General features: G+C 40.2%; 1 protein-coding gene and 1 long non-coding RNA gene across 2 annotated transcripts in view; both read left to right on the top strand.

Moving 5' to 3' along the window:
* LOC146584834 (uncharacterized) overlaps window positions 1-2035 on the top strand; it is a 9774-nt gene extending 7739 nt beyond the window's left edge. The window contains exons 2-3 of the long non-coding RNA XR_014898136.1: window positions 1203-1361; window positions 1887-2035. This is a non-coding gene — a long non-coding RNA (uncharacterized LOC146584834). The remainder of the gene's footprint in view (window positions 1-1202; window positions 1362-1886) is intronic.
* An 11698-nt stretch (window positions 2036-13733) lies between these two features.
* TMTC1 (transmembrane O-mannosyltransferase targeting cadherins 1) overlaps window positions 13734-15586 on the top strand; it is a 154090-nt gene continuing 152237 nt past the window's right edge. Inside the window, exon 1 of the mRNA XM_085324129.1 lies at window positions 13734-13806. Coding sequence (XP_085180255.1) covers window positions 13734-13806 — 73 coding nt within the window. The remainder of the gene's footprint in view (window positions 13807-15586) is intronic.

Here is a 15586-nt window from a genome sequence, read left to right as displayed (position 1 = left end):
GGGGCAACTGAAAAGAGTTTGTCCCCATCCCCTTGACACCCTCCCATGTGGCTTGTGCCTTTCTGAAAAATGGGGTTTAGATGTTTGTAGTGTTGCATTTGGCAAGTTCAGCCCRTGTCCAGAAGCCTCTGAAACAGCAGCAATAGCTGTCATCCTGCCTGCTCTAGTGTTACTGTGCCTTGTGCTGATACTTGCGGCAATTCCCATCAGATTTGAGGCCCTGCATAGACTTTGGTGGTGCTTATGCAGGTGGTGGCAGGTGCTATAGAGTGGGTGTCTACTTATTAGACATCACTTTTGCCAGGTTTGGCTGACCTGTTCAGACTATGGCAGATCAGAAGCAATACCAGACTTACCGTGTGTTTTCTTTCATCAGATAGCCAACAGAGAGTTAAATAGTGCACCCACTGAGTAATAAAGTCCTACAGCTGAGCTGAGAGCAGGGTGAACACTTTTCATTATTTCAGTAGTCCAAACAATTATTTTTCTTAGTGCCCTTCATGTGAACCAAGTTAAGGCATTTCTTCTATGTAGTCAGTAGCATTACAAAAAGTCTGATTTTTTTTTTTCCTCTGGAGTTTTCACTGATTTTGTTGTAACCCTTGGATTGTAATTCAGCCAACTCAGGTAGATGCTGTGGGCACCTCAGAGTGTTAAATTTTTCATTAAATAAAGGCYTACCTCACTGGATTGAAACTATTCACAGAACAGCAGTCTTGTTCCCCACTTGCAAATCTCCATCTAATCTGACCTTTCTTTTTTGTAAGTGCAGAGCTAGAAAAAGAGAAATGAAAATCCCAAAGGTTTAGTAAATACTTCTCCCAGCTGTCTGATATTTAGAAATCTCACATTGCAAAGGGCAGACAAAACTTCTGCTTTTTTTCCTTGTCAGATACACTTGCCACTAATTCAGCATTTGTTATCAGTTTGGGATGTAAATATGCAATTGACCTGGTGTCACTGAGATTTGCCTGGTTTCACGTGTGATTCTGGGTTGCTTTTGGCATTCAGACACTCACAAGCTGATCCAGACTCACTCAGCAGATGCTTCTGTGTGMCTCTTCTATGTTTAACATTGGAAATGAAGCATGAAACCATGTGCTTTCTATGCTGCCCTGACTTATGTCTTTATTCTTGTTAGAACACAGTTTACAGGTCTTCTGATTTATCATTTTTGAAGATGATGCAATGTAAAATACCAGGTTCCACCTGAGAAATGGCTGTGGGACTCTGACCTGCCCTCTCTTCCACGGGCCTGCTCCAGCTCTCTTGTGTTCAACAGCAACCTTTCCATTGACATCAGCAGAGATCTCCCAGGGCTCTGTGAATTATAAGGACCCAACACTGTGAACCAAACTCAGGTTAGTYATGGGCTTTTCTGTGATGAAATTCTTCAGCCTGTATTTTTCAGGAGTTCAAAAGTTCTTTATCATCTTTTCTGACTTGAATCTCAATGAAAAAGGGATGTACAGTTTGAGATTAAGCATGGGAGGAATTTTCTGAGGAGACATTCTGAGGAGGCAAGAGAGTATTCTGAGGAGGCAAGAGACAACACTTTGCTTTAGGTTTCTGGTCTGAAAATATCAACAGACTATATTATTCTGAAAAAAGCCACAGGAATGGTCAAGCCATTGCCACAGTGCCTGGAGGTTTGCAAAAATAAAGGGGAAATGTGCTTCTTATATCTCAAACAATCCATATAGTGTTCAAACATAATAGCACACCTGAATAAGTTTTGCATCTATCAAGTGTGATCACTTTAGCACTCAGCTGYGGTGCTGACTGAAGGGAAAACTGTTATTATCATGACTGACTATGTCTTGCAGGATTCTTTGCTTTTTGTGGCTTATATTCTTGTAATTATTTTTCTGCTACCAAAACTACAGCTTTTCAGTAATCTGAGCTCAGAAAAATGAAGATCAGTCATGGGAGGAGAGAAAACTGCTGAGAACACATCGAAAGGCAAAAGGTTTAAACCTCTGGCTCATGGTATCTTCCAGGAAATCCACCACCGTATTGTTTGCAGTGATTAAAGGTGAGGAACTTAGCTGTGCGTGGGATTTCTTGCCTTTGAAACACATTTAGTTAATTATTCCATCTTAATTTATTTTCTACTCTAGAATAAGTCTTGCTGTGGGAAGCAGAGCATGGGAAACACAAGGGGGTGCTTTGTAGTGGCAAGGCTTCRTCTATGGCATCATTTTTCATACTTGCAATATTAAACTACAGCATCCACAAGGGATGCACCATAATAGCAAAATGACATTAAAAATGATGGTGTATTTTATAAAAGCTCCCAGTTTCTCTCATAATATTTGCAGATAATCTCAGCTCACCAATTTGTAAAGTCATTATTCTCCATCTGTGATCTCCAGTGATAACCAAACAGATTTTYAGTTCATTTTTATCAACGTTAGAGAGTTCATCACTAACCTGTTGAAAAAACAAAATGCCAGCATTAAAAGCAGTTGGAAGCAATATATTGTTATTCCAGCACTGCTCAAAACTGCATAACAACTGCTAATTAAAATGTTAAGGTCTTCCTTTTAGGAAGACAGAAGATCTGYCTGCCTTTGTACAGTACTATCCACACATCCTTTTTATGATTTGCTTTTTAGGATTAGTGACTGGGGGCTTGCTTTTACTGGCATGAGACAATTTCGCCTGATCAGGTATATCCATTAAATGCCAGCAGCTGCAATTACGCATTTGCTTGTACCAAATATACTCCCTCAGACCATTGTGTATATGTGACCTCAGATCCCCAAATGACAGGTTCTTTTGCTGCCTTGGAGATGAACACAGTGTAATTTTTAAATCTTTTTTCATGACCTGGATTTTAGCAGACGTGTGTGCACATTCTCACCCCACAAACCAAGCAAGAGCTACTTCATAAATGCAACAAAAGTTCCTTTAAAAACAGATTGAGAAATGAATGGGATGCCTGCCTCTGCACTTCATAACTTTTGTGTATAGTGTTCAAATTATAATGAGATTTAAATAGCACTTTGCACATTGTATGTTAGTACTGATATCTAGGCCTTAWTTTTGCTTTGCATATTTATTTTATTAGGTTTTGTACTCACAGCTCCATATTCCTGAACTGCAGTATTACGAATGAACACTAGAGAGCTCCTTTTACTAAAGACATTTCACCAATGTGAAGGCAGAATCCCTAGGAGGTGCATTCCAAGCATTCCTCTCTCTTTTATACAAAACAATTTTACTCGTTTTTCATTTTTATGTTAAAAAAAATTAATATTCTTGAGGGAAGACTATCTTGCAGACAGAGCAATGGCTGCAGCTGTAACATCACATCTCCTTCCCCTCAACAAGTAAGAGATTTTGCAGTTGTAGCTTGGGAACTAATTATGCAGTTTCAGAGATAACAAAAAGTAAATCAAATGCTGCCAGCTTGGAAATTATAATTAAGTTCCCCTCTGAGTAGCAAACACATTCAATAGTGATTTATTATGACTATTACTATATTAATAATACTAATAATACTATATTACTGTATTAATAATACTATATTACTGTATTAATAATAGTAATAGTCTGTGTCATGCACCTATGCAGAGTACATGTTTTTGTCTAAATTGCTGGGTTATAGTCACAGATGCTGGATGAATTCTAAACAGCTTTCTGCAGTCACTCTGCTGATAACCTTAAGCCTTACAACATACAAGTGATTGCTAAACACTACTCTATTAGCAAGTGATATAACAGGATGACGACTGGGTCTACTTTTTTCATTAGCTGTGTTTGACCTGTTCCACCAGTTGCCTTTATCCTATCAATCATTTATTCAAAAACAAAACAAAATCTCCTATRCTGTCACTGTAAGGGCATTTGCATTCCTGCTTTTCAGACTCTGATATAAGCACAGTTCTGCTGCMAGATACTATGATGTGACATCCTATCATATTCCCAGTTAGGGAATTTGCTGTAGGGTTGATTTATAGATAACTGTCCCAAAGTCAGTTGTGGAAGAGCACAGGATTTTGCCTCTTAAGCAGATGTCACAATCCTATCTCAAAATCTCGGAGTRCAAAGACTGGAAAATTTCAGAAAGACTGGGGCAAGCCTTGTTCCAGCCTTTCTGGTGCACTGTCATAGTGCTCAGTTARAGCAGAGAAATAAAGTGTCTCTGTAAAAGGCTGTAACAACAGCTATTCCCAGAGGCACCTGTATGCTGATACCCACTCTCCTCCTCMTCATCCCAGCGTGTACAGGAACCCAACAGCCAGTGAAATCCAGAACAGGGAGCCTTCATGCTCTATGCAGTTCTTTCCATTTCCCAATCAATTGTGTACACTCRGAAGCTGGCTGAGTAATTAGAAGATCTCTTTTCAGCTCCTACATGTATTTCCCATCAGATTTCCTTTGTATCCTTGGGCAGATCTCTTAGCCTTCCTGTACTTCTGTTGCTTCAGGTTTATTTGGTGRTGAAGCTAGTGCTTTCATTCTTTGCCTCATCCTCCCTGCCCAGATTGGGGCAGAGAGTCTTTTACTGAGCACATGTGTGAGAATAGGCTTYGATGAACAAGCCTGAGCCTGGGTATTTTGAGACGCCTCTCAAAACCTGGCAATAGTTCAGCATCTGTGCAGCTGATGAGGCAAAGTGAGGCCTGGCTGGCACAGCTGAGAGACTGGGCTGGTAAGGTGGCAGAGTGATCCAAAAAGTTTGAGAATTGCTATTGCAGTTCCTCAGTGACACTTTTGGCTGGATTGACCAATTCATTTGAATTAAAATGTTCCAGGTCTGATTAGATGATTCCTTTCAGACAACCTGAAAAAGTGAAAATATTTACTGTTGTCTCTGCCTGGAAGTTAAGGAAGATGTTCTGCAGCAGGAGGTCAAATCTGAACAGTTCTACTTAGAAAACCAAAAAAACACTATTAGGAGTTGTGAGGAAGCTTTTCTTCCAGGGCAACCTAACTGTGTTAATGATAGCGAGCTAAAATGTTACATTAACATCTCTTCATTTAGTTTCTAAAACTAGCATGTGACAGTAATAGCTGGAAGCCAGATTCTAATGATAGTTGTGTTCTGTTCTTTTCAATATCTGCAGTCTTTTAGAAATGCACTGCTAGAAGATAAAGAGGATTTGCAGCACACAGCAACTCCTGGCCAGGAAGGTTAGTGTATGGTGGGAGARGCTCCCTTTTGATTCTGCAGTACAAGTAAAAAAGTTCTTGTCTTGAGGTTCTTGTCTCTTATAAACTGTTCTGCATGAACCTTGGCCGTGTCATTATGTGGCTTGTACATTGGCTCACAAACATGCAGAGCAAGTCTCCAGCACTGGGCTCAGCAGCTCTCTTCTTAAGTGACCTTGAGCGATCTAGAAAATCCTTTCCTACCTATGAGAGCAGAGGGCTTGTAATGATAAAAACTGTAACAAAATACAGTGGTAAGTTGCTGGACTGCAGCTAACAAAATTAAAAGGTGCAGTGAAGCCAGGGCTAGTATGTCTTTTATAAAATCTCATTTCTTAGAAAATTGCATTTTATTGTTTCCAGCTTTGGGAGCTCATGTTACAGCCTGGACAAACCTAGCCCTGTCATTCATCAGTTAATTTTATGGCATGACAGGAGTCTGAAAAGTTAGAAGCCAGTTAAACAAATTAAAAAATTTAAAGAGATTCTCTGACTGCATCTTGCAAAAGAAAAAGAAAGGAACTCCCTTGGGATATCTTCCTTTCATAGGGATGATGCGTGGACCCCCCAAAAAGCAGCAAGAGTGAGGTGACCTCTGGAAAGAGAGAGGCTTGCAAAATTTTACAAAGGAAATTAAAATGTGATTCCTGTCATGTCACTCCATACGAGCCATTCTTTTCACATCAACATTTCAGACCACGTGATGTTCAGAAGAATTAAATCCTAACTGTGACTGCGAACTATTTTTTTTCCTAATTCGATTTCACTTCAACTGTCCAGAGAGCAAATCTTTTGGAAGGTATCCAAGACCTCAGCATCTGAGGAACTCTTTCTAGTAACGAATATAATAGCTCTGCCAATTTAGCTGACAGATGTGGTTATTTCAGTGACAAAGTGCCCTGGGACCTTCTAATCCCCTTTCTCAAAAAAAATCCCCCACTATTGCTTTATCTATCTCCCCAGAATACCTTGGAATGTGGATTTAGGAAAAATGGCTCATTTAATATCATTTTTATAAATCTTTATTTACGGGATCATGATCCATAGGCTATTCTTTTCACCAAGGTGTAACTTACTGTCAAGTCTGACTAGTGATAGTTTATAGACCAGTCGTGAGTTTAAATGGTCTCAGTGACACGAATACAAACTCAGCAGCTCAGCTCACTGCAGCTTAGAATGGATTAATTTCCTGTGGCAGATGTCAGCCTCATGCCAAGAAGACTAACCCTAGTCTTCATGATTTATCTGGTCTTCACAACTGCCAAACTTTGTAAATACAGAGATAGCTGCAAGCCCAGATTACAAAGTGTGAGACTCTGAGAGACTCGTTTAAAGCTGGGTTGTGCCTGAATTTTCCTTTAGGTTCCTCTTTACAAAACTTTTCAGAGTAAGCTCAGTATGTTTTTACATTCTTTTATCATTTTTATCCTTGGTCTATTCAAGCAGTAGTGGTACAAGTGATGCTGCCTCCCACGTAATTAATATTTTTCTCTCCATCTTTTTTCCAAGAGAGTTAAGAGTACGGAGGTGTTGCAATTTGATAGAGTAATTTTTTGTTATTATTATTATTTTTTAATTTGTACTGCAGAAAGTTGGGCTTTTGCATGAAGAAGAAGAGGTTCATGAAAATCTTTGGGTCTTGTGGAGGATCGCTCATTATTCTCCAAGCAGCTTCCAGGAAAGCTCTGTCTCAGCACACATGGCCTCTGATCTACAGAAAAAAAAATCCATTGTCTTGTGCATGAGGAGCAGAGCTGTGAAATGAACTCTGTAATAAGGTCTATTAAGGTATGTTTGGCCACAGAGCATCTCTGACAGCCTCTAGAGAGCCTATAGGAAGAACTAAGAAGAAATACTTAGGAAGTGGCAGTTAGATCAGATGAGCCTAAGACCAAGCCGTAGGTCTGCTGTGATATTCCTGAGATGGAGGAAAAGGGAAAGTGTAACATCCTTGGGCTGGATTCCATTGCTGAGGTTTCCCTCACATGAAGAGCTTCATACTCTGCTATTTTTCACTGCTCTGAACAAAACGGAAAATGAAATAGCACAAACAAGTGAATGCAGGTCATCATTAAACAGGCTGGAATGAAATTTTTGGTCTGCCAGAGATGACAGAGAACAGTGCTTAGAGATGTTGCTGAGCAAGCAGTCAGTGACAGTGGGCTTACTAGATTTGCTCAACCATGACTAGTTTTGATCTACAAGTCTACTTCTAGTCTATGTATTCCAGTCCCAAAACACCACCCAGAAAAATTCTAGATTCCTGTTGTAGGGACTCTAGGAGTGTTTTAGCTGAATTGTGGATGACTTTTAGCTTTGGGTGGAAGCCATGGAAGAGTTTTGTGAACTCCAGGCTAGGCAAATCTCAGTAATAAGGGTTTGAATTTGCTTAACGATAGAAATTCAAAGGTTACAAAATCCCATTGACTGAAAAGAAAGCTGGAGTAGAATCAGGCAGGAGGAGAGGTCAGCTGCAGTGCGTGGATGGAGCATGGGTGGACATGAGAAAGCGTGACAGGCTCATCTTCTTGGAGATAGACTGTTGCCAGGCTCTGAAACAGGACAGCCCTGTGGTTCCTATTAGCAGGAGGAGCTGAAAATCCAGACTTCTATATGTATACTTGTTTCAGGGAACAGAAGAGAAAAAGCACGTGTATATCTTTCCAGAGCTTTTCAGGTAAGCCAAAGGATTTGAATTCATGTGGACAAAGTATATATTACTAGTAAACATGGTTCATAACTCTAATATTGCCAGTGGAGCATAGTAATTCATTTTGTAATGTTGTAGTAAGGATGTAGGAAATCTCCATGTGAGCCTGTATTGGAGAGGAAAGTGATTTTGTTTTGAAACAGGTTTTACTCTCACCCTCGTGCTCCCAAGCATGGAGACACATAAATTGAGGTGGTCTGGCCCAGATTGGCTTTAGTCACGCAGAGGAAAAAGAACACAGCCTATGGATCTCCATCAGGTCTCTTGGTTTTGTSTTAGTTTGGCAAGGGAGTGCTGGTTTTGAATGCACGTTTTGGAGCCTTCAAGTGCTGACAGGGGCTGCGATCTCTTGTTTCTGCATCCTGTTCCACACCTGGAAAAGGATTCACTTTCATCTCCTAATCTGGGTGATTTACGGCACTAATGCTTTCCTTTGTCTTCCTTCCATCATTTGTTAGTGGGATTCAGTCTCTAGTCCRTTCTCTGTCTCACTCTATATGTAGTTTGCCTTTTGTTTGAGGTGGTCCTGGTAAACTGCACACAGATGTGCTGGAATCTTGTTGTAACCTACTGATCTAGGTGCTATCAGCACCTGCCATTCTCATAGTGCTTCTTCTACCTTTCCTCCTTCTGTTTCCACACCAAGGTAATCACATTCATTCTCCATTCAGAATTAATATTTCTATTAATATTTCTATTGAAAATCCCACAGACTCACAGGAGTGCAGRTAAGTGCTGAAGAGCGCAGATCACTGGACTATAAAGAAGATCCAACTTCTCCTACCTCCAGTTCATTCCAATGAATGATCTATGGAAACAATGGAGAGAGAAAAAGGATCTTGGAAAGGTACTCCAATAATTCCTAGCTGCCTCTTTCCTCTTCTCACCTTTCCCATGATACTGCCTTCTGAATCTGACACTGAACTGGAGTCTTTCAACAAAATTTGATTTCTTACGTGCTGTGATTTCCTTCTCAGACCAATGAACAGACCAATTCCACAAACAGCTATATCCCATGGTATGGGTTAGGGTTCTGATGCACATTATTTATTTCATTTGAGAAGCCGTACAGGAAGCTTTATTGCTTTGATTTTGACTGATCTATTGGCTGCTTTCGAATTTCAATCATTTTGTGAAAACAACAAGCCAGCACATGGTGATGTTKCAGGTGAAAAGCAGGCCTGCATAATACCTTCCCAGGTAGTGGACTGGGTTGTTTTAATTGTACCTGAAAACTTTGCTTAAACACAGCTAGAGCTGCTTTGTGCACATTGGTTTAAGAAGAGGCAGTGTCCAGAGTGGCTGATTGATGTGTTGTTTGATCTGGAGTGTTTGTTCAATATCATCACTGGAAAGCTGAGCACAGTAAAATAAAACTGTATTTGCTTGCAGAATTAAAATCCCCAAAAGTCATCTTTAAAGGAATATGCCATATTCCTTTCTCAGTAGCTTTTATGGAAACTTTCACCTTCCTCAAATTACAGTGACTCCATATGGCTTATTCTATGCTATAGATTTTAATATTTTTCCTGAAATTTTTTCCAGCTGTTGCTAATCATAGAGATATGAATAACACTATTATGCAGAGAACAGTCTTGACTGAACTTGATGCAGATTTATTCATTCATAATTTTTACATCTTAAATCCAAACATTAAAAAATTGAAGAAAGACAGGAAAGATAATTGTAACTATTGGCTTCTACTTTACTGTGATGAAATTGGGCTTGCTTGGTAATCAGAGCATAAATGTAGAGATTTTCTGATTTTATCTGATTATCTGATTTTATCAGACAATTTGCTGAGATTCCAGTTCAATAGAAACTAGAGATGGTAGAAGATCTTATGAATAAATCAGCCACTTTTAGGAGAGAGCTGTTACTGAGTTCCAGCTTAGAGATGCCCACAAAGCAAAACCAACTGAATATGAGTAAGAAACAAACCAGGGTTCTTTAACTTCTCTTCTTATTTCAATATAAAAGCTTCCAAGAGATGGTTACATTGAGGAACGTACAGCCAATTCTGAAGTCTGAGTACAGAGTAAAATTAAACTGATCCAGATTGATCCTCAAATAAAAATGCCTACTTTCTCTCACTGAAATCAGACTCTTCTTCAGAATCCAAAACCTCYGCACAATGCGAATTCCAACTTTAAATATCGACCAGAGTGCTGTGTCTGTACCAAATCTTTCTTATGCTACATTTGACTCCAACACCCTTAGCAAGTTCAACATCCAGCTTTAAAGCCATGGTGCAATTTTTATGTGTCCTTGCACAGTCTTCGAGGAAGCATATGGTTTCTGAAATCAAACATGACAGATAGGTGCCTAATAAAACCCTAGCAATTCTGAGTAAGCAATTCTGACTTGRGTAGCACTTGTACTTTTGAGACACCTCCTACTGGCGTCCGATTTACTAATGTTAATTTCACAAGAAACCTGTCCTTTTAAGACAACTTCTCTCCATCAAGATCTCCACATTAAATAGCATCACATCCATTGGGGCCTGCATGTACTCAGAAACAACAATGAAGGCAGAGTAAAAATGCAGTCCAGGGCTATGTATTAAAAGTGAAAAAAAAAATGTTGGGCCATCTAAGAGTCCCTGATTCCTTCAGCCAAGAAAATGAGACTATTTTGAGTTGAGTTTTTCCCTTTTTCATTTTTGTGGTTCTCAGCCATTATCTGATTTCCATGAAGCCCATAAAAATTCAGCTTACCTAATCAACATTAAATAGATGAATGATGTAAGTGACAACTCTTATGGCTCAGACACTACACTGGGTTTTTCCCTTGCTCTTATGCTATTGAAAAGCTCTTTCAGACAGAAGCACAACTGAGAACTCACTTTGGCTTTGGAAAATTTCTGCAATGTTTTTAGAGAAAAAAGAGTTCAGATCCATGCTCAATAAGAAAAATGCTTTATCTCCCCCACTCCCCTTTTCTTCATGATTCTTCACTCACCCAAATCAAATAAACACAAATGCTTAGGGAGCATAATAATCTCATCAGCTGATGACTGAATCCACCAGAGTGGATTATTTCAGTAGGCTATGCTACATTCTACGTTTATTTTGTATGTGAAGAATTCCATTATTCTCATCACTGGGAATTTTTACCACCTTTGCATTGCCCCTGACCTTTAAACTGCAAATAACAAATCCAAGTCACTTTGTACCAATTTGCTCCACACCTCTCCCCTCTGTTACTTATAGTTGTTCTATTCATCATGGCCTGTACAACCATGGCCATAGACTGAAGCCTGAACTGGGTGTCCTCAAAAGCTGAAAATACATTTGTAATATGAGCTGAAAAAGAGATTCCCTCTAATCCAGTAACAACTATGGCAAGCTTTTCTCAGCTTGAAACCTCTCACTTTATACAAGCATATGAAACAGGTGATAAATGGTTCTAAAAATGGGTCACGGAGGCTTCTATGTTGCTTACCATATGTGTCAGTGATGGGTAATGTGCATCCACAGGGATCCACCAAGCAGTTTGTATCATGTGGTACCTTCTTGTTGATAATAGTTTGTAAAAACTGAGGGATCTGAATTTTCAGGATTTGTATTTGTGACTGCCACAGGAAGGAGATTTACTATGCTGTCATGAGTTGAACTTGAAATACTACATCCCTATTGAAAATGAAGGGTCATCCTGGGGGTTCTGTATTTCTCTGTCTCCGAAGGATCACAGGACCAGAAAAAAGTTACAGGGATACTAAGGGCAAAAAGGTTTTCTCTTATGCCTGTAGTGCTTTAGGCTCTTGGCCACCACTTAAAGAGCAAGCAAAAATGAAAGAACTTTCTCTGGGCTTCAGAAAGATTTTGCTGAGGATAAACTTTCTGTAGCCTAAGCAGATTCAGAAATAAATTGGTTTGGTAAAAAGAGAAAAGAATCATAATTAGGATTTCTCTAGTCTCATCCAGTAAAGAGTTTCATTTCAGCCTCTATTGCAAGGCTCCTGGTAATTCCAAAGTCCAAAAACCTATTTGGCTAGACCAAATGATGCCTGCACTGAATGGCTCGGAGGGACCTTAGACCACACGGATTGCTGTCTCTCAATAGCTCTTCCAACACAGAAGGCACACTGGGTAAAAACACCAAACTCGGTTCCAGGGTCTGCAACATTCCTTCATTTAAAATGGCAATTTCCTTTAATACTTGGCAGGACATGGTGGCTGGCTTATTCTTTAGGGGTTTTTTGCTTTTAACCATATGAACATAATCTATCTATCAAGCAAAGATTACATGTATTGCAGATACAGAGTTTCATCCTAGGGCTATTGAAATGAATTGCAAAACCATTCAGTAACTGACTACAAGCAGAAATCAGTAGTATTGGTTACCAAATGGCTTAGTTTAAATGTAAAATGATTTGTTCAGACAGCAAGAAACTATCTACACATGCTGCTTTTGAATTTCACCTTTAGCTATGACCATATGGTAACTTAACTTTTAAATTGTATTTACTGCATTCTTGTACTTTAATCAGTTGAGGTAAAGTTAAAACTCTTCAGAATTCCATGTTTAAGCTTTAAACTTAAAACTTTTGCTGGTTCTCTCTGCCTTTGAGCTGTTGCCATCTTCARATAATACCAGATCAATCAGTGCTTAACACTTTGAAGCATAACAGTTTAAATGTGTATGCTGCCTTGTATACCCTGACTCCTTGTATACTCTGACTTAGGTTTTACTCAGTGGAGGCTAAACTTTCTTATTTGAGGAGTAATGAGCTCTGCTCAGTTAGCAGAGCAAGTTTTGTGAGCATTGCACATAATTAGTTCCAAGGTCTCTGTAGTCTTAACAGTCATTTGTTAACAATCTTTTTATACAGCTGGCATGAAACTTGTATATCAAATATGAGTAAATAGTCAAATAACCGAAGCGCTTAAACTACCCATGTGATTCTGTAACTCAAATATGCTTTTTGGGGAAGCAATTTAGCTTTAAATTTCAGAAATGATCACATGGCTACTTTATGCAGAGAAAGAATCAAGGTTTGCAGGAGCAGAGAATACTTCTTATTAGACTTGCTATTTTTGGAAGTGGCAGAGAAGTTCTGGAATAAACCATCCCTTCACTTGATTCTCTTYTCTTCTCCTTCCCACTCCCCCCCAGCCCATCACCATGTACATGGATGCATGTGTTACAGACTTAAGACATAATATACAACAGTTCTGGATGCGCATTTTCCTACTCTCTGAATTCTTACATTTTGGTGACAGTTTCTTAATAGTTGGTCAGGGATTCTAGAAACAGGTAACACCCYTAATTCAGCCTGTGACAGTGACTAATGATCTACGTGATAATGCGGATTGAAAGGGAAAGACCATGTGCCTGTATTTCAGTGGGTTGTGCTGTTAAGAACAGGTAGTCTTCCTCTGTGGCTGACTGGAGCATTACTTTGTCTCTTTTACWCTCTTGCTTGAGGGAAGAAAGTAAAGATCTGACCTATCTTTTTATCCAGCATTGAGAGGTGYTACTAGTGTCAACCTCTATAAAAGATCCTTGGCAAATCATAGAATTTTGATAAGTGCATAAGAAAAGAAGTGAGAAAATAAATAGGATTTTCCCTGTTGCAAACTCTAGGCTATCCTGCAAGGTGAAAGCTAATTGTCGGTGTTCATGCCCAGCTAAGGAGAATGAAGGCAGAATGAGTCCTGAATTTCTCAGGACTGGAGTTTCATAGAACTGGGAAGTTTGGAAGGGACCTCTGGAGATCATCTAGTCAAACCCTCAAACAAGTGGCCCATATGATGATTGAACCCTCAACCTGGGCATTATTAGCACCACGCTYTAACCATTCTTTCAAAGCTTTTTGGTGCAGTTAAGCATTGTGGTTTCTCAGTGTGCTATCCCTGACATGGAGAAATCACCCCAAGAAACCTATCAAGAGCAGCATGGCGAGAAAGTAGAAGCTCGTGCTGCCCTTGCTGGTAAGTGATGAAGGAGAAGGGAAGGAGGAAAGGGAAGAAGGTTAAAAGGTGTTGGTGGAAAAGGCCACAACTGACTCTGGTCTATGCTGGAGATGAGATGTGGGCGCCCTGTTTGGAGGAACAATCTTTCAAGGCCTAGTTGCGTTTCTGGGCACTTTGGGTTTGTAGGTAACACAACAGCAATACTAACGAAAGCCCTTTATGCTGCCTGGCATAAAGGCACTCCCACTCAGTAGAGTATTTGGTATTAGGCCAGTATTATTAGGCTCCCACTCCACTCAGTATTTGCCCCAAAGAGTAGTTAGTCCCCTTAGTTGCTCATTCCAGTTCTAGATTTTGTTTGGTGGAATAATTTAAGATTTCAAATCTGGATTCCACTGTAAGGCACTTTTAACCTTTAAATCTTTTAAACTAGTGTTTGCTTTTGTTGATTTTACAGTCCCCCTACCCCCCTCCCCCCCGTTAACTGTCAGCATTTAATTTATATCAACAAAAAGTCCCAGTTCGACCTTTAGGGAACTAAGGAAAAGCAACTTTGTTTCCAGAGATGCTGGGCACTCACTGGCTTCAGTATTTCATTGCCTCTGGATGTCAGGTTGCTTCTATTTATATGCCTATGCATATAGGTTGGATTCTAGCTTTATGTTCCGAAGCCTGAAAACTTTGGTGGTAATGAATACCAATACACCCTAACAAATGGTCTCCCATGCTGGGGAAAGCTCTGGGCAGCCAGCTGCTAAAATTCCACCAGCCACTTAAAGGGAAGTTTGAGTGATGACCCTGCTTCTGCTGGAGTTTTCTTCTGTCCTGGATATAAACATGCTGTCCTAGTTAGTTAACTGTTATTCTTAGCTATTATAGAAGTAYATCTGAAAAGCCTGTTTTCTTTCTGTGCATCTGGAAAAAAAATAGATTGTTCAAAGTGCTAAATATTCTGGGAAGGAAAAAAAAAAATTCCTGGAGAAGTATTGCCCTGGACAGTCTACAAGAACTCTTCACTGCTTCCTCTGCTTTCTTTTTCCCACGCACACACGCATACACAGCAAGCTGAATTGCACAAGATGATTGGTGAATTCACCCGTACTTAGGGTATTTTTTTCAGGAACAAATTCAGAGCATGTCCAGTACGTTCATTCACCTAACTTAATCTAAGCTTCTTTGCCAAGCAGTGTTTTTTCTTTATTTGGTTATAAAAGTGGTTTTATTTGAATGGTAAAAATGATTAGTAGAGTCCTTGCTTTTCTGTTTTCTGAAAGAGCCGCAGCCACATAACCTTTATATATGGCTGAGTAGCAGAACTGAACAAGGCTTTTCCTTGGATGAAAGTTATTGGGAGTCACTAATGCAAGCAAGGAGCTATATGGGAGAGGATGGGCTCCAACTGAGCACAGCCATTAAAATAAKGCTTTGGAAGAGGCAGCTCTCAGGTGATTTTGGATGGAGCACATCTAATAGACCAGAGTAGGGAAAACAAGTTCTGTGGCACCAAAATGCAGCCTGCACCCAGCCTGCAGGACATGGTGGGGGGCTGTTTGGGACAGATGGTGCTGCAGCATGGATGCCCTGGAGCAGCGTGAATGCTGTGGATACCGTGGAGCTGGCTGGGCTGTACCGGCTCCCAGGTGAACGCAGCGCGGAGGGAGGCTGGTCCCAGCGGGCCCGGCCGAGAAGGGGAGCGAGGACGGCCGCGGGGCAGGGCAGAGCCCCTCGCAGGGGGGAGCACAGATTTGCCCTCGCATCCTGCAAGCGACGACGGCATGGCGGGGTGTGTGTGTGTGTG

The sequence above is a fragment of the Rhea americana genome, unplaced genomic scaffold, assembly GCF_003343005.1.
Source record: "Rhea americana isolate MKP2758 unplaced genomic scaffold, rheAme1 scaffold_9, whole genome shotgun sequence".
Taxonomy (NCBI): Eukaryota; Metazoa; Chordata; class Aves; order Rheiformes; family Rheidae; genus Rhea; species Rhea americana.
The sequence above is the reverse complement of the archived record's forward strand: the minus strand, read 5'-3'. Positions and strand labels throughout refer to the sequence as shown.